The 23,286-nt window shown below is 41.2% G+C and overlaps 2 protein-coding genes across 6 annotated transcripts in view; one reads left to right on the top strand and one right to left on the bottom strand.

The window, feature by feature from the left end:
- MIER1 (MIER1 transcriptional regulator) overlaps positions 1-322 on the bottom strand; it is a gene marked incomplete at its 5' end in the record, with an annotated part of 51,161 nt that extends 50,839 nt beyond the window's left edge. For all 5 annotated transcript variants that reach the window (XM_084786201.1, XM_084786209.1, XM_084786210.1 and 2 more), the window contains one exon: positions 52-322. In XM_084786201.1, coding sequence (XP_084642327.1) covers positions 52-322 — 271 coding nt within the window. The remainder of the gene's footprint in view (positions 1-51) is intronic.
- A 1-nt stretch (position 323) lies between these two features.
- Positions 324-23,286, top strand: part of DNAI4 (dynein axonemal intermediate chain 4) — a 61,692-nt gene continuing 38,729 nt past the window's right edge. The window contains exons 1-4 of the mRNA XM_084786200.1: positions 324-462; positions 13,589-13,760; positions 19,532-19,716; positions 21,090-21,202. Coding sequence (XP_084642326.1) covers positions 416-462; positions 13,589-13,760; positions 19,532-19,716; positions 21,090-21,202 — 517 coding nt within the window. The 5' untranslated portion in view covers positions 324-415. The remainder of the gene's footprint in view (positions 463-13,588; positions 13,761-19,531; positions 19,717-21,089; positions 21,203-23,286) is intronic.

Below are 23,286 nucleotides of genomic sequence, written 5' to 3'. Positions count from 1 at the left end.
CTCGTTCCCGAATGAAGGATGGAAAAGATGGTTTGTGGAGGCTGCACTTACAGCCGCCGCCGCTGCCGCCGCCTCCGCTGCTGCCGCCGCCGCCTGGAGACGCCCCATCCATCCGCCTGCAGCCGGGAGACTCGCAGCCTGGGAGGGGCCTGGGGCCTGGGCCGCCCGCCTCCTCCGAGTCGTCGCCCGAGCTTCCTCCAGCTCCACCAACCCTCTGCCCTCCCCTCCGCCTCCGCCCTCCTCCTCCACCGCGAGCGGCCAGCCAACCGCGCGGCCGCTTCTTGAGCCAGGTTCTGCGGTCGCCATGACGCCCGGCAAACATTTCCCGAACCGCTGACTCGGGCGGTTGGGGGGTCCCGGCCACCGCAGAGTCGCTGGGGAAGGGGCGCCGAGCCCTAGCCTGTGGGTCGCCACCATGTCTGGCTCTCCGTCGAGCACCCGCAAGCAGGCCAGCTTCGCTACGTAAGTTCCGTACTGGGTCCGTCGTCCATTCCTCTAGATCGCGGAGGCTGCCAGCCCCCTCGGTTTGGAAAGGGGTTCTCAACGCAGTCCATCCCGCCGCAGTCTCCAGCCGGCTCCGGATCCTTTGGCTTAGTTCGGTCTTTACCGAACCCCCCGCTGCAGTGCCCGACCTAAGAACCAGGGCTTGTTGAGGGCCACCGTGCCTCCTATTTCTTCCGAGCGCTTTTGCTTGTAGTCATGCATTTTGGTCTTTAAACTTTCAAGCCTTTTCCCTCTGCTCCGGCTCCTTGGTCTCTCTGGGCAACCAAAGCTGATTTTAATATGTTCGCAGCAGAGAATTTTTTTTTAATCTCCAGCTTACCTTAAGACGCTTAACTACCTACTGCATTCTGCTAAGCCAGAAGAAAAGCCCAAAGATACATGACTCGCGTGGCATAGAACTTGAAAGTGGTTCCTTGAAAGTCCACTAAAATGTTCCCCAATTCTTGCTCGCACATTTCAGTAGCTTTGCTGCCTTCTCAGACCAGCCACATCTTTTTTTCAGTCCTCTGTTCAGTTAATGGTTCTGGAGAGAGAACCCGTATTTGCCCCTGAATGTAATACTTAGCCTTTTGTCCATAACCTCCGCTTCACCAAATAAGCTTGCCAACACCTTCCATGTGGTAATCACTATAGGTCTGCAAAAAACTTCCTTAAGCTTAGCCTTTACCCTCTCAGTAAGTGCTCCCATTGGTCCAGGCCCCCACAGGGTCTGGCTTTGGATTGTGCCACTTGAGTATTACAATAACACTCCACACCCGCTCACCAGGAACATTGATTCCCATTTTCGGCCCTGGGAATTTGCTGTCCTTTGGAATAGTATATGCCACGTAATGTCAGTATTCACTCATTTGTGTCCGATGTCTCCATATGTGAAATAATGCTTTATTTTCCAGCATCAACCTCACCCTTACTTTATGTTTCAAGTTTATCCCAGTGAATATGAATACGTCATGTCTTTTTTTTTTTCTTTTTCTTTTTCCTTCTGCTTTTTGAGACAGTTTCTGGAACTCACTCTGAAGACCAGGCTGGCCTCGAACTCACAGAGATCCTTCCATCTGCCTCTGCCTCCCAAGTGCTGGGATTAAAGGAGTACAACACCACCTGGCTCATGTTATGTCACTTCTGTTGTATAATGCTATAGATGCTTGCCTAGAATGAGGAGTGTAGCTGGTGCTAGTTACTTTGTGGGTTTTCCTTCCACCCTTTCAACCGAACACTAATACTAGATAAGAGGAGAAGAGCATAGAGAGGAGAGGAAAGAGATCCCTGAATGAAGTTGAGGGTCAGAAGGGGGACGGCATTATCATTGGACTACTTCCTGCTGCCTAGGGATGTCCAGCTCCTTGGGGCGAGTTTGATCTTCACTGTCAGGACATCTAATTTCTTCTTGTTGTTTCTTCTTTGCACACAACTACTTAACACACTGTGACCAACAGCAACCAACAACCCACCCTGCCTCCCAAGGCCCTAGGATTTATATACCCTCTGAAATGTCCCCAAAAGTCCAAATGTCAGTCACACAATTGCAGAACTATCTGCCCCTGGAAAAAACTACAGTTCTGCTAGAGCACAAGGCAAATCACAGCTGCTGAGAAGCAGCCTCATATCCCTGCAGCTGGGACTTAAGAGCATATTCTTAAAATATTTTTTTAGAAGAACCCAAAATTCCAGAATTCTCACTACAGGAGAATGTCTTAATACACATTTATTAGCTGAACAAATGAGTAAAGACATGCATTAGTAGCTTGTTCCTGGTTTTTCTTCCCAATCTCTCTTTTGCTTTTATGGAGATTAAATTAAATTTATGTAACTTAAACCAAAAATTATATACTTATTAAAGCAGAACAAAACAAAAAAAATGCTTTTCACGTCAAAGTGGATAAGAAAATGCTTTATTCTGAGTGACTATGTCCCAGGAACATATATTTAGATTTTCCCCAAATACCATGTTCTAATGTAAATGTCTCATGAAGTTTATAGTAACAACAAAATTACAAATCAAGGCACTTTTCACATACACTAGTGGAAACGATGGTAGGTAGTGTAGTGGGGGAGTGTCAGTCGTAGGCCTCCAGTGCGGTATCATGCCATTCTTAATGCCCTTTGGTTGGTGGAAATCCTGTCTGCCAAAACATTCCAAAGGGTTTTACCCAATAATCAAAAGCATATTAGGTCAGACACAGAGGCAGCCAAGGAAAGGCATTGAGGGGCTGTGGTAAGCAAGGTAAATTGTAATCGGGCTCTGTGTCTATAACATTCCAACTTCTCCATGATCATTGAGGGTTAACCTGCTGATCAGCCTTTGTAGACTGTTCAGTGTAAGGCGCCGGCTTCTTTAACGAAACATTAGTTTTCACTCTCATAGTTGCTGAAAGTATTAGAAAACTCTTTGGGAATATAAGAAATGACATTCATAACAGATGCATGGTACTTAACCAAGAACAGGATAGGATTTGAGATGTGAGCTACCATAATTTACTTTTTGAGATAGCTATATTACCTGACAAAACAAAGTTTTAGACTTAGTAATTGCTTTAACTCATTAATTCTCCTCTTTTAGAATTTACTTCTGATTGTTTAAAATATCTCTTGAATAGTTTATCCATTTTTCCCTTTCTTGCTTGGCTTTCCCTTGTTGTAATCTTCCTGTTAGTATCACGGAACTGAACAAATCCCTCATTGTGCAGAAAACAACCTGTAACCCCCTTTGCCGCATTTCCTACCCAGTTCTTTTATCCTCATGTTTATTATTTGAGTATTCATCTGTTTATTGTTATAACTAAAAAGAGAGGCAGGTCTGGCCAAGAGCTGAATGTGCACCCTTCAGAAGGGGCTCTGTTAGAGCTCTCACTGCCACTGGGAGGGCTGGCATGTGGGAGGGGCTTGATCGGGCTCTGAAGCAGTAGACCGCCCAGGGCCATCGCGCAGCCTGCAGCCGCTGAGCCACCTCTCCAGCACCAGTGTGTTCGTTGTTTTAAATTCATAGTTTTGACAATTCCAAAATATCTGCCATATCTGAACCTGGTTCTGCTATTTTGTCTGTCTCTTCACTCTTACTCTTGCCTTTGAATATGCCCTACATTTTTGTTGTTGGTGAGAGTGAGATGTATCATATTAAATTAGTAGGATTAGGGATTAAGCTGTATTTAATCTTTGCTGAAGGTGGTAAATGTTTAAGGTTTGGATGTCCTCCAGCATCCTTGGTTTGATATGGTTGGTTGGTTTGTTTTGTTTTGTGTTTTAGGTTTACTGTAGAGACTTGCTAAATTGTGTGAGCCTTGCAGTTGTTACATATTCCTTTGTATTGCAGGAGCCCTACTGCTGTATAAGGTGTCCTGGGAAGGACTAGGGTGTAAAATGGCTAGCTCTTGGTTTCCTGTTGGGCTCTTTTGTCCCTGAAGGATGGTCTTTCCTCAAAGGCTGGAATTACAAGTGTGTACCACCTAGTTTGTTTCTCAGCATTTCCCCCTCATTTGGTGAGACAAGATGGCTAAATGGAGCCAGAGTTAGGTTACTTCCTTCCTGTGTCTGCTAGGCCTTGGTAACCTCCAAGTTGCTTCTACTCTGATAAAGTGCGATTCCATAAGGATAGGTACTTTAAGAACAGGTTGTTCAGGGTGTGTTTCAGAACCGGTACTTTGCATCAACCTGCTGAGTTCATAGAGGTAAACTCTATCTATGTACTGGCTCCTTAAGGCTGCTTCCAGAAGGTTTTATTTTTGAAGCTAGCCTATGCTCATTCTTCAGTAACCAGCCACTGTCATATATGTCTTCTGACACCTGATTGAATCCAGTGTCAGTCCTCTGTAAGCTGTGATCTCTTTTCTACGGCATCTCCAATTTTCATCGTACTTGTTCACCCAGTGATCTCCATTGTCTGAAAGGAACTGAAAAGAGGTGTTTTCAGGAATTTAGTTCTTGTGTGAGATCAACAGTGATGACATTTAACATCTTTAAGTGTTGGAGTGGAAACCAGAAGCAAGTCATTCCTGGTGTGGAAGCCACCGAAGGTTCTACAGTCAGTGGTCTACATTCAGAAGGCGCTAGGGAGGTGCAGGAAGGGTACCCCAGTGGGTGAAGTGCATTCTTAGTGCGTTTGAGGTCCTGAGCTTGGTCCCCAGGCAGGTTACACAGACTTGTAATTCTGCCATGTGAGAGCTAGACACAGGAAGCTTTGAAGTTCAGGGTTATCCTCAGCTGTATGTGGAGCTTGAGGCCAACCTGGACTGGAGATTCTGGCTTTTTCAAAAGTTACAGATATTAAAAAAAATAAATAAATAAAGTCATGCTTGCTGAGCATTGTGGTGCATACTTTTAATCCCAGCACTTGGGAGACAGAGGCAAGTGGATCTCTGTGAGTTCAAGGCCAGCCTGTTCTGTATAGTGAGTTCCAGGGCAGCCAGGACTACACAGAGAAACTCTTTCTTGAAGGGGGGGGGGAAACCATAATATCACAAATTTGGTATGATTTCTTAATTTTCTTTATCCTGAACTGCACTCGTCTCTGCATCTGTGGGCACTTACTTCACCAGGCCCTTGGCATCTGTGTACATTTAGTTAACTAGTCAGTTAGATCTCTGCCTTTACTTTCCCCAGAAATTCCCATTAGTCTGCCTTCCTCAACTGCCGGCAGAGAGCCCCACCTGGTCCCCATCAGCTTATTGTGCTATAGAAGTAAACACTACTCACTCTAGTTCTAGGAAAAGACATGGTCAGGTGATGTGTACCTACAAGCCATGGCATCAGCTTGGCATTTTGCTGAATGACTTTATATGTATGTATCTTTTTAATAAGATATTGCTAATATCTTATTGAGATACTTATTTTTAATAAGAATTTAATTACAAAATAATAGATGTACCGTCTTTGAACGTATAAGGGTCATTCAAAGCTATTAAGTTGTATCAACTCTGTATCAGTCATTTTAAGAGTAACCAAATTTGCATGTGTTTATACTTATGCTCTGTATGAGAATACTTGAATCTTTTTTCAATAAATGTTTTGTTCTTTGAAAACTTGATGCAGTGTGTTTTGATCAAACTCACACCAACTTTCCCCTTCCTCCCACTTCAACCCAAACCTTCCTCCCTCAACTCTGTGTCCTTTTTTTGTTGTTTTTTAAATAATCCGTTGACTCTAATTATATACTTCTGGATGTGGGTCACCCACTAGATTACAGGTGATATATTAGGAGCCACATACTTAAAGAACCTCCACAGACAACACACACCAATTAAGCCAGCTGTCCATAGCAGCTCAGCTAGCGTGTCAGCTGGTTTGCTCTTTTGCAAACAGCTAGAGCTGCTACAGGTTCGTAAGTACAGCAGGCCTGCGGCACTGTTTTCCTCCTGCCTGCCCCTATCTCTGGCTGTTACAGTCTTCCACAGTCCCTTTGCACTTTGGCCAGTTGTGAGGTTCTGAGCTAACTGCCATCCATTGCACGAGGAAACATCTCTGATGAGGCCAGAGAGCTTCACGGAGCCTGGTTCAGGACTGGTCCACCCTGCCCCCAGCTCCCTTGCAAGGTTTTAAGCGTGATCTTTGTTCAAATACAATAAGGGGTCTGGGGAAGCAGTCCTAACAAAAACGTGATTAATGAAAGGACATAGTTTTATTGTAACTTAATTAAAACGGAGATTAGCATTGTTTTTACCATTTAAAACTAAAAAGCCAAATATTGACTATCTTAGACACTTAATAAAAATCTGTTTATAAAATGATTTTAAACACATAGAAAGTAGAGCTGGAGAGATGGCTCGGAGGTTAGGAGCACTTGTTACTCCTACAACAGACCTGAGTTCACTTTGGAGTACCTGCATGGTGCCTCACAATCACCCACACCACCAGTTTCAGAAGATCTGATGCCCCTTGGTCTCTCTTTTAACCTCTGTGGGTACAAGGCACACCTGAGGTACACATATACACACTTAGTCCAACACTCATAAAATACATTTTTTAAAAAGCTTTAAGATAAGGTAATAGGCCTGTGAGAACTTTTGGAAGGTAAAGATGTTTGCTGCTGAGCCTAATGTCTGAGTTTACTCCCATGCGGCTACATGATGGAAGAAGAGAATCAGCTCTGGTAAGTTGTCTCTTGACCTCCACAGGCGTGCCGTGGCATGCACGCACGCACACATGCACTATATGATTTTTTAATGACGGAAAGCTTTACTTACTTGAGGTGCTCATTTGTTAATGCACCCAAAAGTGAGTATAACCCAGACTTTCTTGAGATTCATGTGGCTATGTGCCCAGAAGTTTATGAGAAATACAAATTTATTTCCTGAAGTTGAATAGCTGACAGTCTCCGTCTCCAGGCAGAGTGAAATCTTTTACTCTTCCACAGATGAAATTATCCGGTTTTTGTCATTTTGGGGAAAATTCTATAGCTATTTAAAATTTTTTAGTGACCAGATTTCCATGTCTCTTTTAATAGCATGTTCCCCTTTTGGGTTGATACAGTTTTTACTTAATTTTTTTTATAAGACACTAAGTATTTTATAATGATATAATGGATGTTTTCCAAAATGGACAGATCTTGGATGAGAGCCAAGGCTTTAATTAATTTTAATAATTAGTGTCATTTGCTTATTTAATAGGCCAAATTTTATAAATAGATTAAAATATTTGTTGATTGAGTTGACTTTCATGATCACTGTAATTTAGCAAGAATACCCTAAAGAAAGACTTCTTTTAAAGAGAATTTTCCTTTTTATTAAGATAATGCCAATCCAGCAAGTAAAAGCCTTACTCAATGGAAAACCATAAAAATAAATCTAATCACAAATTTTAATGTCTCTTTTACTAAAGGGAAAGATAAAAATCCTTACTATTTGAAATCTGTTATTTTGAGATCAGGACTAAGACAGTACTTAGAATCTTACTAATGTAACAGAACCAGAAGTATTATTATTTACTATCCTTTAAGTATAACCAGCTTAGTTATAAGCATGTTCATTTTTCTGTAATCTTTTCTTCAACACATTAGTGTTCTGGATCTGTCCTATTTGAAATTTGAAACATCCCTTCACTTTAAGGCAAAATTACATTCAGTCTTTTCTGACCAGAAAGCATTTTAATCTATTATCAAAATGTGTAAAGTATCTTGAAAAGCCTGAGGCAATTAATTGTCATCTGGGAGGCTTACTGCCTCCATCTGCTAACTGAGGCCTAGAATGCTTTTGGTCTCTCAGACTTACGGGTGAATAAGCTCACCCTTTCTAGTTCTTTCTGAACTCTGGCAGGCTGGTTCAACTCTGCTGTTCTGGCTCAAACTCCTCTCCAAACTGACTGATCATCTGGCTTCTCTCAGCTTTTAACTGAATTGCTCTGCTTGACCTCAAACCAACTCTAGCAATCTGTTCTAATCTTCTGGCTTCTATCTTTACCTGTGTCATCTCTAGCTTGTTCTGTCTTCAACCTTTCTCTGTAAAACTCTTCTAGAAAAAAAAATTCCTCTTAATTACAGGAATTGAACTACCACAAACTCAACTCCACTGCATTTGCCTCTCAACCAAACTGCATGAACAGAACTGACCAGAACTCAGAGATCTGCTTGCCTCTATCTCCTGGCATTAAAGACTTGTCTGTATTTCATCCAGATCACACAGACTTAAAAGGTCTTGGATGTGATCTCTTTCCAGAGCGGCCATGTTCTGAATTAAATTCCTCTACACAAAATGTATTTATATGATTCCTCTGCTTTATTTACTTAAAACTTGTATTTAATGAGACATGGGGGCTCTAACAGTCAGCTCAGTGTTGCAGACATTTTTCTTGTGCCAACAAATTAACTCATTTGTTAGAGGTTTAAATCCTATTGTAAGTGGTATTTAGGAACTTTCTGTTTAAAAGTGTTTGCTTTTTAATTGATCTCATAAGACAACCAGAACAAGTTAGGTTTTTCCTTTCTTTTGTGCTACCTGCAAACCTGTTCACTAGAGAGAACTGGAAACAGAGGGAGAGAGGATCCACCCTTTGAGTGCATGGAGTAGTGAGCCTTGCATCCAGGTGAGGCTGTTATCCCTTGGGAAAACCTGAAAGAAAAATCAGAGTCCCAGCTAGGGCTGTTCAGTTTTACCCCCTAGCATGACCCTCTTGGTTAAATCTCCTTTCTTGATCCTTGCCATTAATCCAACTCTAGTTATGCTATGAACAAAAAAGCATTTGGGCTTAGTTTAGCAGCTGTAACTTACAAAAAAAAAATTAGAACCTAATTTGGCATCAAGTAAATGATATGGACAATAATAAGCACTCACAATGCGTACACTGTTATACATAAAGATGGATTTGAAAACCAGATCTTTCGGCTTTCATTTAGACCAGCAGTTCTCAAGCGTGGGTTTCAGCCACTTTAATTGTGGAACAGCCCTTTCAGAGGAGTTTCCTAAGACCACCAGAAACCATATATTTTTTTTTACTTTTTTTCTCCTTTATTAATTTATTCTTGTTACATCTCAATGGTTATCCCATCCCTTGTATCCTCCCATTCTTCCCTCCCTCCCATTTTCCCCTTATTCCCCTCCCCTATGACTGTTCCTGAGGGGGATTACCTCCCCCTGTATATGTTCATAGGGTATCAAGTCTCTTCTTGGTAACCTGCTGTCCTTCCTCTGAGTGCCACCAGGTCTCCCCCTCCAGGGGACATGGTCAAAGGTGAGGCACCAGAGTATGTGAGAAAGTAATATCCCACTCTCCACTCTACTGTGGAGAGTGTTCTGTCCATTGTCTAGATCTGGGTAGGGGTTTAAGGTTTACCGCCTGTATTGTCCTTGGCTGGTGCCTTAGTTTGAACGGGACCCCTGTGCCCAAATCTGCCTATCATAATGTTCTACTTGTAGGCTTCCAGGACCCTCTGGATCCTTCTACTTTGCCATTCTCCCATGCTTCTCTCATCTAGAGTCCCACTAGAATGTCCTCCCCTCTGTCTCAGTTTCCTGGTAAGTGAAGGCTTTCGTGGGACATGTCCCTTGGGCTAATATGCAGATATAAGTGAGTATATACCATTTGAGTCTTTCTGCTTCTGGGTTAACTCACTCATTATGATCATTTCTAGCTCAATCCATTTATCCACAAATTTTGGGAATTCCTTGTTTTTAATAGCTGAATAGTATTCCATAGTGTATATGTACCACAGTTTCTTTATCCATTCTTCTACTGATGGACAATTAGGCTGTTTCCATGTTCTGTCTATTATGAATAAGGCTGCTATGAACATGGTTGAGCAAATTTTCTTGTTGTGTGCTGGAGCATCTTCTGAGTATATTCCAAGGAGTGGAATAGCTGGGTCTTGAGGAAGCCCTATTCCCATTTTTCTGAGATAGCACCAGATAGATTTACAAAGTGGTTGTACTAGTTTGCATTCCCACCAGCAATGAAGGAGTGTTCCTCTCTCCCCACATCCTCGCCAGCATGTGGTGTCGCTTCAATTTTTGATCTTAGCCATCCTGATGGGTGTAAGATGGAATCTCAGAGTTGTTTTGATTTGCATTTCCCTGATGATTAAGGAGGTTGAGCATTTCTTTAAGTGAGAAACCATATATTTACATTACAATTCATAACACTAGCAAAATTACAGTTATGAAGTAACAACAAAAATAATTTCATGGTTAGGGGTCACCACAACATGAGCAACTATATAAAAAGGTCACAGCAGTAGGAAGGCTGAGAACCACGGACTTAGCTAATCGCTGTCATTCTTAAGCTCAGTGGCTAACCATGACTGTTCCTCCCATAGCACCAGGCAATTACTGATTTCAAATCTGTACTTTTAAGGAGTGTGATTCTTAGTGTAAATAAAAAAGACAACTTGATTTTTCAAGACAGAGTGTGGCCTAGCTATTGACAAGGCTTTAAAGCAGTCACCAACACCTTGACTTTCAGATGACTTGGGTTTGGGGATTTAGCTCAGTGACAAGTGCATGGCACTGGGTTCGGTCCTCGGCTCTCTTTTCCAGGGCGAGGGTGGGGTGGGGTGGCTGTGAGCTTTTTTTCCCCTTAGCTCAAATTGGACAAAATAACCTTGAAAAGAAGTCTAGACTGTGAATGTTACTGTTCGTTATGATTGTATCCCTAATCACTATGAGAGGGAAATTTAAAGCTCTCTAAAAAACACATCATTTGATGTATTTAACAGCCTTTAAAAAAACTATTTAATTAAAAATAGTTTTAAAGAAAAAAATCTATAGCAATTAACCTAATAAAAGGGTTTTAAGATATATCACTTAAGTACCCAAGATACATTTTAATTAACATAAAGCATTTTTATGTCCTATAATTTTATATTACCCATGACTATTATACAAATCCTCTTTTAGAACCTGTTTTTGACTATCAAAGTCTGTGTATCTTAACATTAAAATATCTAGCTTAATGAAACTTTTAAGACTCCAGTGAATACTGTTTTATACAAACAGGATTTTTGAAGTTTTATGAAACACTTAATAGACCCAAAGATACCATCTTAATAGGATTTAAGAAGTTCAGAGTTTCCAAGTTTATAAAATGGTGTGTATTTATCAGAACTTTTGATATTATCAGCAAAACACATTTACATACATACATATGTCAATTTTAATTGGACATGCTTTCCTCTGTGCATAAAATGAATGAAAAATGTGAAGTGGCTGCAAGTTTTTGTTATTTATTTCTTCCTTGGGACATAAGACAACACATGGCAACAATTACAATCACAAATGACAACATAACATGAAATTTGGGTTTACCTAGTAAAAAGGGAGAGGAGCATAAAGTTACATTCTCAACTCCTTGAGATGTAAGGAAGCTTAGTCGTGGTCATGATTGGGAAAGGAACTTAGCGGTAGAGTGCTTGGCTGAAAGGGTGTGAGGCTCCGGTTTCAGTCCCTAGTACTACAAAATATCTAACCCATCAGTGTTTCAGGATTAGGCTATTAAAGGAGGAACAGCTGCACTAGGCAGAGGACATAGTTAAAAGGAAGGTTTTAAGTATATGTAGACTTTGATTTTTTTAAAAACCTGCTTTGTTTGGGGTTCCTTAGTGCCTAATCCTCCCTTCCAACCCACTGACCCTAGGAAGGAGAGAAAAAAGCTTAGTAGGGACAGGGGATCTAGAACCTTTTAGACCCCGTACCTTGGGGGGGAGGTTCCACTCTTTGTCATCAGGAGTCCAGCAGTTGAGCTAAACAGCAAACAGCAAGCAGCAGCAAACAGCAACAGTGGAAGGAACCAGCAGCAGCCTCCTGGAAGCATTCTCTGGAGTGTTTCTAGGAGTGTATGGAAGCAACCTCTCTCTCTTTGGGCTCCTATGTATATCTTCTCAGAATACACACATTGATGTTATCCCACTGGTAAAGACCATGCCCCCTGCATGAGGCAGTTCCCAGCTGACAAAGTTCAAACTCCCTCTCATGAGGCTGTTATCAGCTGTGGATAAACTAAGGGCAGTTTCACATTCCGCACTTGGGATCAAAACGGAAACATGTTTACATAACATAACCAAAACCTCCACTCCAACAGAGTTAGATTCTTGGGGAAATAAAATAGAGGAATCTTAAGAATTATTGAAAACTCGGGGAGGCAGAAGCAGGCAGATCTCTGTGAGTTTGAAGCCAGCCTGGTCTACAAAGCAAGTCCAGGACAGCCAAGGCTACACAGAGATACCCTGTCTGAGAGAAAGAGGAGGAGGAGGAGGAGGACTGAAAAACACATGCATGGAGTCAGTGGAGGTCAGAAGAGGCACTGGATTCCTTGGAACTAGAGTTACAGAAAGTTGTGAGCTTCATGAGAGTGCTGGGAACTGAATCCCTGTCCTGCAAAAGCAGTAAGTGCTCTTAACCTCTGGGCTAGCTCTCCAGCCCCCATAGAAGGCCAACTCTTGTGGATAGGGAAAATGTGATAAAAATGAATTCCGGTGAGTCAATGGAAGGCAGGAGAAGAATTTAAACGTAAAGATATGACGAAGTTTTTACAGGACTGATACTCTTTGTTACTGATTTCACTGGTAAACCCCCTTTTAGAGCAGGGGTTGTCAACTTGTGGGCTGCAACCTCTTTTGGGGTTGAGCAACCCTTTCATAGGAGTCATCTAAGACGACCAGAAGTGTCAAATATTTACATTGTAATTCATATCGGTAGCAAAATGAAAGTTATAAAGTAGCAACAGAATAATTTATGGTTGGGGTCCCAGCATTAGGAAGGTTGAGAACCACTGCTTTAGAGAATAAATGGTAGGATACTCAATATAAATTCAAATATTTATTCATTGTCCAATTTTGCTTTTAAAAAATGATAAAGTTGCTTCCTTTGGAAGTGTATTTGCTTTTTAGACTCTAATAGAACATCAGAGACGTTTTCAATACTAAGAACCAGAGCGGTAACATGGGAAAGGCTGGGCTTGACTTAGAAATTTGCGAACGAAGTTTAATAGTAGAATAATATAGTCCTTCCCAGATTTAAATAGTTTACTGTAATTTTCTAATTTAAAATTATGTCATTTGTTCAAAAAGAAATAGGGTGCTTTCCCCCAGGTTTTATTACTAATGTTTAACTTTACCCACTTAACTACTGTTTACCCTGATAAAGTATTTATCATGTGGCAAGTACTTCCTAATCATAACATGTAAATTAAGTTTGTGTAATCCGAATAGTAATCCATTTTATGAACAAGAAAACTGAGATCCAGAGAAGTCTACAGAATCTGCATCTTCCTGCCTGAGTCAGATCTCATGCTTGTAAGCCTTGGTATTTTCACATAATTTTAAAATAAATTTTCATTTTTTTATTGTGTATGAGTGCATTTGCACATCTCTGAGAGCGGGCATGCTCATGGAGATCAGGACAACTTTGGGGACTTGGTTCTCTCCTCTTGTCCTGTGTCTTTTTATATAAAACGGTGTTAGTGCTAACCTTTTAGGGTTGCTTCGAAAGGAAAGGCATGGTGCATGTAAACTCTCTAGAACTGTGCTCACACAGAATAAACTCAAGAAGCTGTTGTTGCGTGGTGTCTGCTTAGGATTATTCACACTTCTGAATGAAAGTCTGCTTTTGCTATAATTTGAATTTTATTTTCAATCCTCAGTCTTCCATGTTTTATTTTCTTTGTTTAGGAGTGCCAGCTCACAACCAAGGAAATCCATTAGCTTTGTTAGCCCAACAAAACCAACTACAGGGAAAGGCTATGCTGGCGCGAACCTTAGCAAACTGTCAAGAACTGTGCCTTCTTTATCAGAGATGAAGTCGGCAGAAAAACTGGCTATTGCTGGCATTAAGACAGTACAGGTAATGTTCTTTCTTCCAAAGCATTTTTGTTGTGTTTACTTATTTACTTTTTGTCTATGTGTATGTGGGCATGTACACCCTGGCACAGGTGTAGAGGTCTGAGGACAACTTGGAAGAGCTGTTTCTCTTCCACCTCATGGGTTTTTAAGATCCAACTCAGATAGATGGTCAGGCTTGGCAGCAAGAGCCCTTCTCCACTGAGCCAGCCTGCTGGCCCACAGGTAACATTCTTTAGAATTCCAAGTCCTTTTAAAAAATGTTTGTGAGTATATGTGTGTGAGGTATGTGCACATGAGTGCAGGTCCCTCCTGAAGAGAGTGTCACACTCTCAGGAACTGGAGTACAGGCAGTTGTGAGCCACCTGATGTTGGTTCTGGGGACTAAACCCAGTGCATGCTCTTGGTCCCACTGAACCAGTCCCTGATCTGTTCAGCCCCTGAGTTCGTTTTTAAATACTACCATATCTCCAGCTTCTTGGCAGCTGTCAAGGGTTGCAGCTTGATTGAACTGTTGTATTTCTCTCAAACTCTAAAAATTATCCTTGAGTTGGAGCGTGTGCCACGGGGAACATGTGATGGTCAGAGAGCAGCTGTCAGGAGTCAGTTCCCCTCTTCCAAAAAACAAAACCAAAACCAAACAAACAAAGCAAAAATCTGCCACAGGGCTGCAAATATCAAAAGCTTTCATAAGCATTTTAAGTGCCCCTGCTCAGATGGTCCACATCTACAAATGCTTGAGAGTGTGCCTGAAGATACTTCTGCTTAAATGTTTGCTGAAGCAGTGTTTTTTCACTGTGCCTGAAACCTGGAAGCAATTCATCAAATCTATTAAAAGTAAAGCTGATAAATAAAATTGGTATAATAGTTGAGTGCATTACTTTATAACTACAGTAAACGAATAAACAACTTTACATAGAATAGAGGCACTTGAGAAAATAGAAACCATTGTTGAATAAAGGGTCTCAGCTGTGAAGCAACGTATGACTAGAATTTCAGAAATAAGGGAAGTGTCTTCAACTCATGTGGGAAATACCAAGTGTTGGCAAAAACCTGGAGAAATCAGACCTTTCATCTCCGCAGCTGGAACCATAGGGAACCACAATAGCATCTTAAAGGTGAGAGCGTGCCCAATCCCTTACCCAGAAATCTCAACAAACCCCATAGATTAGCATATCACATGCAACAATATAGCAGCACCATTTGATGGAATTTACCTACTGCATATGTGTATGCACAGCGAAGGTCAGAGGACAGTCCTGTTCTTCCACCACATGGATATGTGTATGCACACATCAGCCAGGGTGCTCAGCAAAGGTCAGAGGACAGTCCTGTTCTTCCACCACATGGATGTGTTTATGCACCCATCAGCCAGGGTGCTCAGCGAAGGTCACAGGACAGTTCTTTTCCACCACATGGATCCTGGGGGTCCAGCCCCCAGCATTAGCATGTCAAAGAGTGCCTGTAGCCACTAAACTGTTACCAGCCCAGGATCCCCATTTAAAAGACAAGACAGTGGCACATGTCCCAGCACTTTGGAGGTAGAGGCAGGAGGTTCTCTGTGACTTCAAGGCCACCCTTGTCTACATAGTGAGTTCCAGGAAAGACAAGGCTACACAGAGAAAACTTGGCTCCACAAACAGAAACAAACAAAGGCAAACTGGAAAAATACACATGCCCATGGATAGATAAATGAAACATGATATATCCACACAGGGAAGTACTATATAACAATGAAATGAATAATCTGTGGCTCTAGTCAGTAATTCATGCATAATAGTGACCAAAAGAAACCAGTATCAAAGACTGCATTTCATATGGTTTCATCTAAGTGAAACTTACAGGCTAACTTAGCATGTGATGTCAAGGTAATCACTACTTTTGATGGAAGATACTAGCTCTCCTCAAAGTGGGCAGATTTCTGTTCCTACATCTGATTGTTGCGTACAACAGTGCTATTTGGTTAGAGAATTCACTAGGTTGTAAGCCTCATGCATACCTTTTTTGTGTGTATTCTATGAAGATTAAGAAAGTTACCTAGTAAAGACACTTAACCAAGCTGTGAAGAGAAAGAGAGAGGAGGATTGTAAATGTGAAGTAGTTAGTGATATCACTGTGGGGAGAAAGAAGGTTCTAATCCAGATGGAGCAGCTAGTGGTTCTGGAGTGGGGTTGGGGGTGGGGCGAGTACTAGTGTTTTCCTAATTCCTTTATTGGTGATTGCAAGACTGTGCTTTATTTTATTTAATTATATTTTTATATGTCAGATTTTCTTTCAACACTTTGGGATGTTGAAAGGCCCTATCCTTTCACCCTAAGGTAGGTCTTTTGGGGGGTTATGTGTGTTTATTGGAGGTAGCAAATAGACAATTCCGGCTCTTTGAGTTTCATTGGTGTCTGTCCTAATTGTTCTCTTTTCATCTCTAGTTGTATTTGGGTTTTCTCCCTTTCTTTCTTTTGGTTAGTTTAGCTAAGGATTTGACAATCTTATACATCATTTCAAAGAACTAGTACTTTATCTGGGGGTGGGCGGTGAATAACACCAGTATTGAAGTCACCCACTACTCCTGTTCTAGGATCAATATGTGATTTTGTATCTACTTGTATGTGTTTTATGAAATCAGGTGCAGCTGTTCTCAGGGAATATGTTTAGAATCATAATGGCCAAATGATTGTTCCCTTAATCCATACACAGTGACTGCCTCTGTTGCCTCTCAGTGGTTTTAGTGTGAAGTCTATCAGAATAGCAACGTCTGTTTGTTTCCTATGTCCATTTTCTTTCAACACTTTGGGATGTTGGAAGGCCCTATCCTTTCACCCTAAGGTAGGTTTTTTGGGGGGGGGGGTTAAGTGTGTTTATTGGAGGCAACAAATAGACAATTCTTGCTCTTTGATCCAGTCTGCTGATCTTGACTGAGGGAACTGAAACCAATAGTCACTGTTACTGTTCAATGATGTGTACCCTTCCTGACATTTTATTGATTTTGTAATGTTCAGGCCCCTCCCCAACTTCCTCTCTTACCTCACTATTATTTTAGCATGGTTTATTTTCCCTCCTGTGGCTTTGTAGATGGGATTGTTTTTCTCTCAGTCTAAAGATTTCTTTCATGCATTTTGTGTAAAACTGGTGTAGTGATCATACATTCCTTTAATTTTTTATTTTTCTTCAGTTGTGGCAGTCTCTATTGTATTTGTTCTGTTTTGGAACTTGAAATACAGCTATCTAGGCCCTTCCTTTTGACTTACAACTTTTAGCTGAATGACCTGCTGTCGTCCTGATGGGCCTGCCCTGATATACAACTGCGAGTTTCTCTCTTTCTCGCTGGTTTTAATATACTTTTGGTGTGTTTTATTTATGGTGTGATGAGACAGGACTCTTCGTGTTCTGTTTATTTGGCGATTTAAAGGCCGCCAGTATCTGTATTGGCATCTCTTTCTTGACTTTGGAAGTTGTTATGTTGATCCTTTAAAAAGTGCTTTCTATGTTTTTAGAACTAGATTCTTCTCCTTCTATGCCTGTCAGCTATACATTTGTGCCTTTTCTGAGTGTCTCATGTGTCCCAGAATTGTCACTATTGTGTCTTGGCCTCTGTTTGATTCCTCTAGGTCCATCATCACCTTGCATTCAAGCATGATGCTCTGTCATCTTGTTCCAATGCTATTAATACATTTCCCACAGAGGTTTTTATTTGGCTTATGTTCCTCATTTCTAGAATTTCAGATTTTTTCCTTACTATTTCTAGCGCTTTGTTGAAATGCTATTTCATATCTTGCAGCATCTTCCTCATTTCATTCATCTGTTTATGTTCTCAATCAGGACCTTATTTTCTTATGAACATATGTGCTTTCTTTTAAGTTCCCTGACTGGAATATCATCTGACTTGCTTTCATAACTTTTGGATGAGTTGTGTTGTGTTGATTATTTTGTTTGGATTTATATATCTGATATTGTTTGTTAGCCACATTTTTATCAGTTAAAGCATTTTCTGTGATCACATGGAATTTGGATGTGATACAGTTGAATGTGTAGTTAACAAATAGTTCCTTAGTCCAGGAGATGAGTGCTCCGTGTGAACTCTGTATTATTCCCTGGCTAGAATATTAATTGCAAGAGCAATCACAATTGCACCTGCTTGATATTCCCATGGACAATTCAAATATCATACTAGCCAGTGAATCACATGGTGCTTTTGATTTCAATAACCATTGGAGGATAAACAATCAAGGGTAATATGGCATATACTCAGGGTTAGATATTAATCAGACTTTGAAGAGGAAAATAAGATTGAGGTGGGTAAAGTAAGAGGAGAGGGGAGTTGACTGTATGATGCACAGATTTTCGAGGCTGTTGTGGAGGGTTACAATGAAGAAAGAAATGGGTAGGGGATAGGTTGAGAGCAAGAAGTGGAGGGGTATATGTAATGTTGCTGAACATTATAGTCAAGAATGTCTTTGAGCAAACTGGATGGAACCACGTAAACAATAGTCCTACATCCTGAGCAATATACAAACAAAACCAAAGCCATCAGGACACATATCTGTAAGACTGGAAGTAAACATTAAAAAATAGGAAATCAAAAGGTTACTTTATTCTTGCTTTAATAAAACACCGTGACCAAGGCAATTTACAAAAAACCCTTTATTTGGGCTTATGGCTTCAGAGGGCCAGAGTCTACGGCTGAAGAGAGAAGGAACAGCTTAGCGCTCCTGTCTTGATGTACAGCCATGAGTCGGAGAGCAAGCACTGGGAATCACAGGAGTCTTTTGAAACCTCAGTGTCTACATCCGTGACGTACCTGCTACAACAAGGACACACCTCCTCCAATAAGGCTCCACCTCCTGATCCTTCCCAACAGTTCCACCAGCTAGAAACCCTGCATTTCAACATGATCCTCTGGGGGCCGGTCTCACTCAGACCACAGCAGTACATGTGGAGTGAATTGCCTGCACAGCTGTCCAGAGCTGAGCATCTCAGGTCCCTCTGGCTGTAGCAGGCTCAACTTGGTACTGTGTTGAAAATATCTTTTCAAAGTATGCTTATGATATTATGTAGACCAAAATATTAATATTATGAATAAAGTATCATTCTCTTTCTGACTTCTGTGTATTTTATCATTAGAATGTATTTATTACTTTTAAAAACTTTACTATTAAAGAAAGGTTTTTGTAACTGGGCCATGGTGGTGCCTGCCTTTAATCCCAGGACTCAGGAGGTAGAGACAGGTGGAATGCTGAGTTCAAGGCCAGTCTAGTCTATAGAAATAACAAGTTCCAAACAGCCAGAGTTTCACAGAGAATCTACCTTGAAAAAACAACCAAAGTAAACAACAACAAAACGGTAATAAATGTAAAAGCTTGCTGTCATGCCAGCAGTTTCTACATGCATCTTGTCTCTCTTTTGATTACATCAAGAGGCCATGTCAAGTTATTGGCTGTTCCATCTAGGTTTCCTTCTATAAGTTTACAGTATGATGTTCAAATGGTGACAAAAATGAGCTAACATTTTTCAAATCATATCTCCTCTGTATTTACCTCTTATATACAGGTAAAAATGTAAGGTTTTTTAAAATGTTAAACTTGCGTCTCAAACCACCATGCCAGATTACAGAAACCTTAGTTAAACTTCAAGTGTAAAATTTTGAATTACTCAAGTTTTACTATTTATTTTGTCCTAAGATGGTAATATAGTATTTTTATGCTGTACTTATTTTTGTTTTCCAGGAGTTAGAAACCTCACCTTGTCTAGTTTTTCACTCTAAATAACCATTTCCTACAGGTGCTTGATTCAAGAGGAGTTGACGTCACTCCCCGACCTCTCTACCATCCGGATCCACATGTTGGAACAGCAAAGCCAAATAAACTCTTGGCGTCACAAGAAGGCTCCCTTGGGTCGGACTTCATCTCTTCCTACAGCCTATATCAGAATACCATTAACCCCAGCATGGTGGGGCAGTTCACAAGGTGAAGTTCACTGGCTCTTGTTCGTTTAATTTCATTTTTATTGTCCTTCCACTTACATTGCACAGAGCCAGAATGTGTATGTTTTCCGTTTTCTAACTTTTCATCCGTCTTATCAGTCTTGCCGTCCTAGGACTTGGGTTTCAGTTTTATTCATGTTCAGAACTTGACTGAATAGTTCCCATAAATTCCAGAACACTGTTCAAACTCTGCAGGTTTTACTAAGATTTTTTTCCAAGGAACCAAAAAAATGGACTAACGTGACAGTCCGTTCCAAATTCCTATTGGATATTCCCCCCCATCCCCGGTTTCTTTGGGGGCTTTGTTGCTGTCATTTAAAACACAGTACAGTCGTACGCTGCTCTAGAGCCTGTACTCAATCCATACATGAGACATGTGGAATGCCAGGTGAGAAACAATGGGTCTTCCAGCACAGTTGATCTCTTGATGACCAGTCAGAGCTGTGAACGTGAGAGGATGGTACAGAGTGATGTTGTTAACCATCTGTTTAAAATTCCCTTTTGAATTCTTGTGTCTGTTTCCTGAGTTTAAGTATGTATGTGTGGGAAAGCTTTTCCTGGGGAGACATAGTACAGCCCCAGTAAGGGGATGATGTACTAACAAGAGTGGGTGAAGAGTTGCTTACGGGAGCAAGGATGACCCATAAAAGCATCTGCTTCACAGAACAGCAGACCCCTACACGGGCACCACAAACCACCCCTGGAGCTCCCTGGAATCAGCTCCACGTGCCCCCAGTCCCTTCCTCCATAGCTCAGCTGCCCCCCACCCCCCCCCCCCGTGCCTGTTTACCACTGTGAGGCTGGGGAGGGGCCTTTGAGAATCTTCCAAGTTCCCGGGAATGGCCATTTATTCACCTCCCAGGTCTCATGCGCCCTTCTTGCAAGCAAGGTTTCCATTTGGAGGAAGCTGCTGTTGGTGTAGCTATTTGAACCTTTGGAGAGGAGTTGTGAAGAATGGGCAGAAAACAGATGAAAACAAAGGGAAGAATATTGCTGGCTGAGGCCCCATGAGAACTCCTAAGACTGAGGAGGCACCAGAACAGCCAACAACAAAATGATGAAAAGCGATAGTGAAAATGGAGTCTGAGGGGGAGCTACATTTTAGATAGTTGTCCAAAGATGCTTTGGGAATGCATTGATGGCCTCTGGGCATTGGTTCGATGTTATTTCAAAATATACTTTCACCTTTTAAAGAACATAAAAAAATCAACTGAAGATTTAAAAGTTATTTTGATTTATGTTGCTTATATGACTGTAGTATATTTGGTTTTTTTCATCTGTTAATGTAATTTAATTTACCTTTTTAGTTTCTCATAAGGACATTGAACAAATGAGTAATACTAATAACTTTCAAAGGTCAGTCTTAGGGAGCAGTTCAGTATCTAAGACAAGTATATCAACAACTGAATCAATGGCAGAGGACTTTGAAGAACCATCTTACAAAAGGGAGAGATTGGCTAGTTTTACAGGTAATAAACCCCCCCCCCTTTTTTTTTTTTAAATTTTACCCTTACAGTATTACATATTTTCCATGGTTTAACTCTAGACTCCCCACATTGAAATTGTTGTGATTATAGTACCTAGATTGTTTTGTCACAGCTTATATACCATTATAAGATCAATTTCTTTTGTTTTGTTTGTTTGTTTTTCAAGACAGCCTTGGCTGTCCTGGATTCACTTTGTAGACCAGGCTGGCCTCCAACCCAGAGAGATCTGCCTGCCTCTGCTTCCTTGAGTGCTGGGATTACAAGCGTGCACTACTATGCCTGGCTAAGATTAATTTCTTAATTGTTCCGGAGAGTTGATAAAAAGAGGGAGCTGATAATGTATCTCAGGGTGAAACACTTGCCTACATGGACAGCCCTTAGTGCTTAGTCCTTCAGAATGCCTCCCCTTTCGTGCTCGCTTGCGTGCCTGCCTGTGTGTGTGTGTGTGTGTGTGTGTGTGTGTGTGTGTGCATATGTTCATTATAACTCATTTTACATATTTATTTTATGTGTATTGGTATTTCTCCTGTACATATGTGTGGTACCTGCAGAGGCCAGGAGAGGAACCAGAGCTCCGGAGCATTATACGTCTTCCTGCAGTGTTAGGAACGGAACCTTTGTTTGTCTGCAAGTGTTTTTACCTTAACTGAGCCTCTCTCTAGCCCCTCATCCTTTTTGTTTTCTAACTACAGTAGACACTCGCTCAGTAAATAAGGGTCTGTTTGTGAAATAACTGAGTGCTTCACTCTCAGTTTTAGGTACAATGAATAACACTAAGACCCTTGAAAGAAATAACTGATTACTGGGCCTTGGGCATAAATACAAGATGAGTAAGAATGTAAAAACCTACTTGTACAAACCCCCCACCCCTCCCCCCAAAAAGGACACAGCAGCCATTTGTGTTCCCATTAGCCAACGGTAGATGATTTCAACAAGAAAAAGGACAGTGCTGAGCAGTAACTCATTAGCAATGTCTATGAGCCCCTACTTAGATATGTGATAAAGGGTAGAGTAGACTCCTGTGGAGAAGAATTCTAAATACTCATACAGGTATTTGACCCTCAAAGTGTAGCTTTCCTATCCTCTTAAATATGGGTTTAAATATGGGTTTGCATTGTGGCTTTATCCAGACTACAGTGTATGAGACAGAAACCAACCTCAGCTTAATGGTGATGATGTCAGCGGTAAGTCACATTGAGAGCCTTGATGGTGCCAGAAGATGAGATTTTCCTCCTGTCCTTCCTGCAGGAAACCCGTGTCCCGCAGCAGGCATTCCTAAATGGAAACACAGTCTTCAAAATGCATGACCAGTACTCTCCAGTCTTGTAACTCAGGAAACTGCCACAATCTAGGAAAACCTAAGGGACAAAACCTGTGGTGTTTTGGCCGATATTTTGGAATGAATGATGAGTTTTTAAATGACATTAAAAACAAAGCAGGCTGGGATAGATGATGGCTTTAGATGATGAAGCATCACCATCAGTTTACTAGTGGCCTTAGGGACACCAGAGGGAATGGGCGCCACTTAGTTCAGGTCGGACACAAACTCTAACATCCGTACATGTTTTCTACGCCTTGAACTATTCTAAAGTGAGTAAATTATTCTAAACTACCTTAAGATCTTCCTCTAGCCTGGGTGTTCTGATGCTTGGAAACACTTCGAGTTTTACTTGTGTGATGGAGTAGCATGCTAGGCACAGGTTGTCATTTGCTCATCATGGAGAATAATGAGGAATAGATATGTTTACATGAGCTCATAAAGTGCCTGTGGTTAGCACATAATGCATTGCTGAGTTTAGAGAAGCCCTATTTTGTAACTTGGTCTGATTGTAATGGCATTGAACCCATGGTAGCTAAACAGCAGGTTAAGGAAGGCTCCATGGATTGTTCTTTACTGAGGTCTCTTAATGTGACCAGATAATACATATTTTTCCCTACCCATAACTGAATTAAGTGAAAAAGAGATATATGGGAACCAAAATGTTACATTAGGAGTAACAGTGCTGTTGAAGCCCCAAAGTTGACCGAAGTGCCTAGTTAATTTGTAGACCACCATAAACCCTTTC

This window comes from Acomys minous (genome assembly GCF_964271855.1).
Source record: "Acomys minous genome assembly, chromosome: 6".
Classification (NCBI taxonomy): Eukaryota; Metazoa; Chordata; class Mammalia; order Rodentia; family Muridae; genus Acomys; species Acomys minous.
The sequence above is the reverse complement of the archived record's forward strand: the minus strand, read 5'-3'. Positions and strand labels throughout refer to the sequence as shown.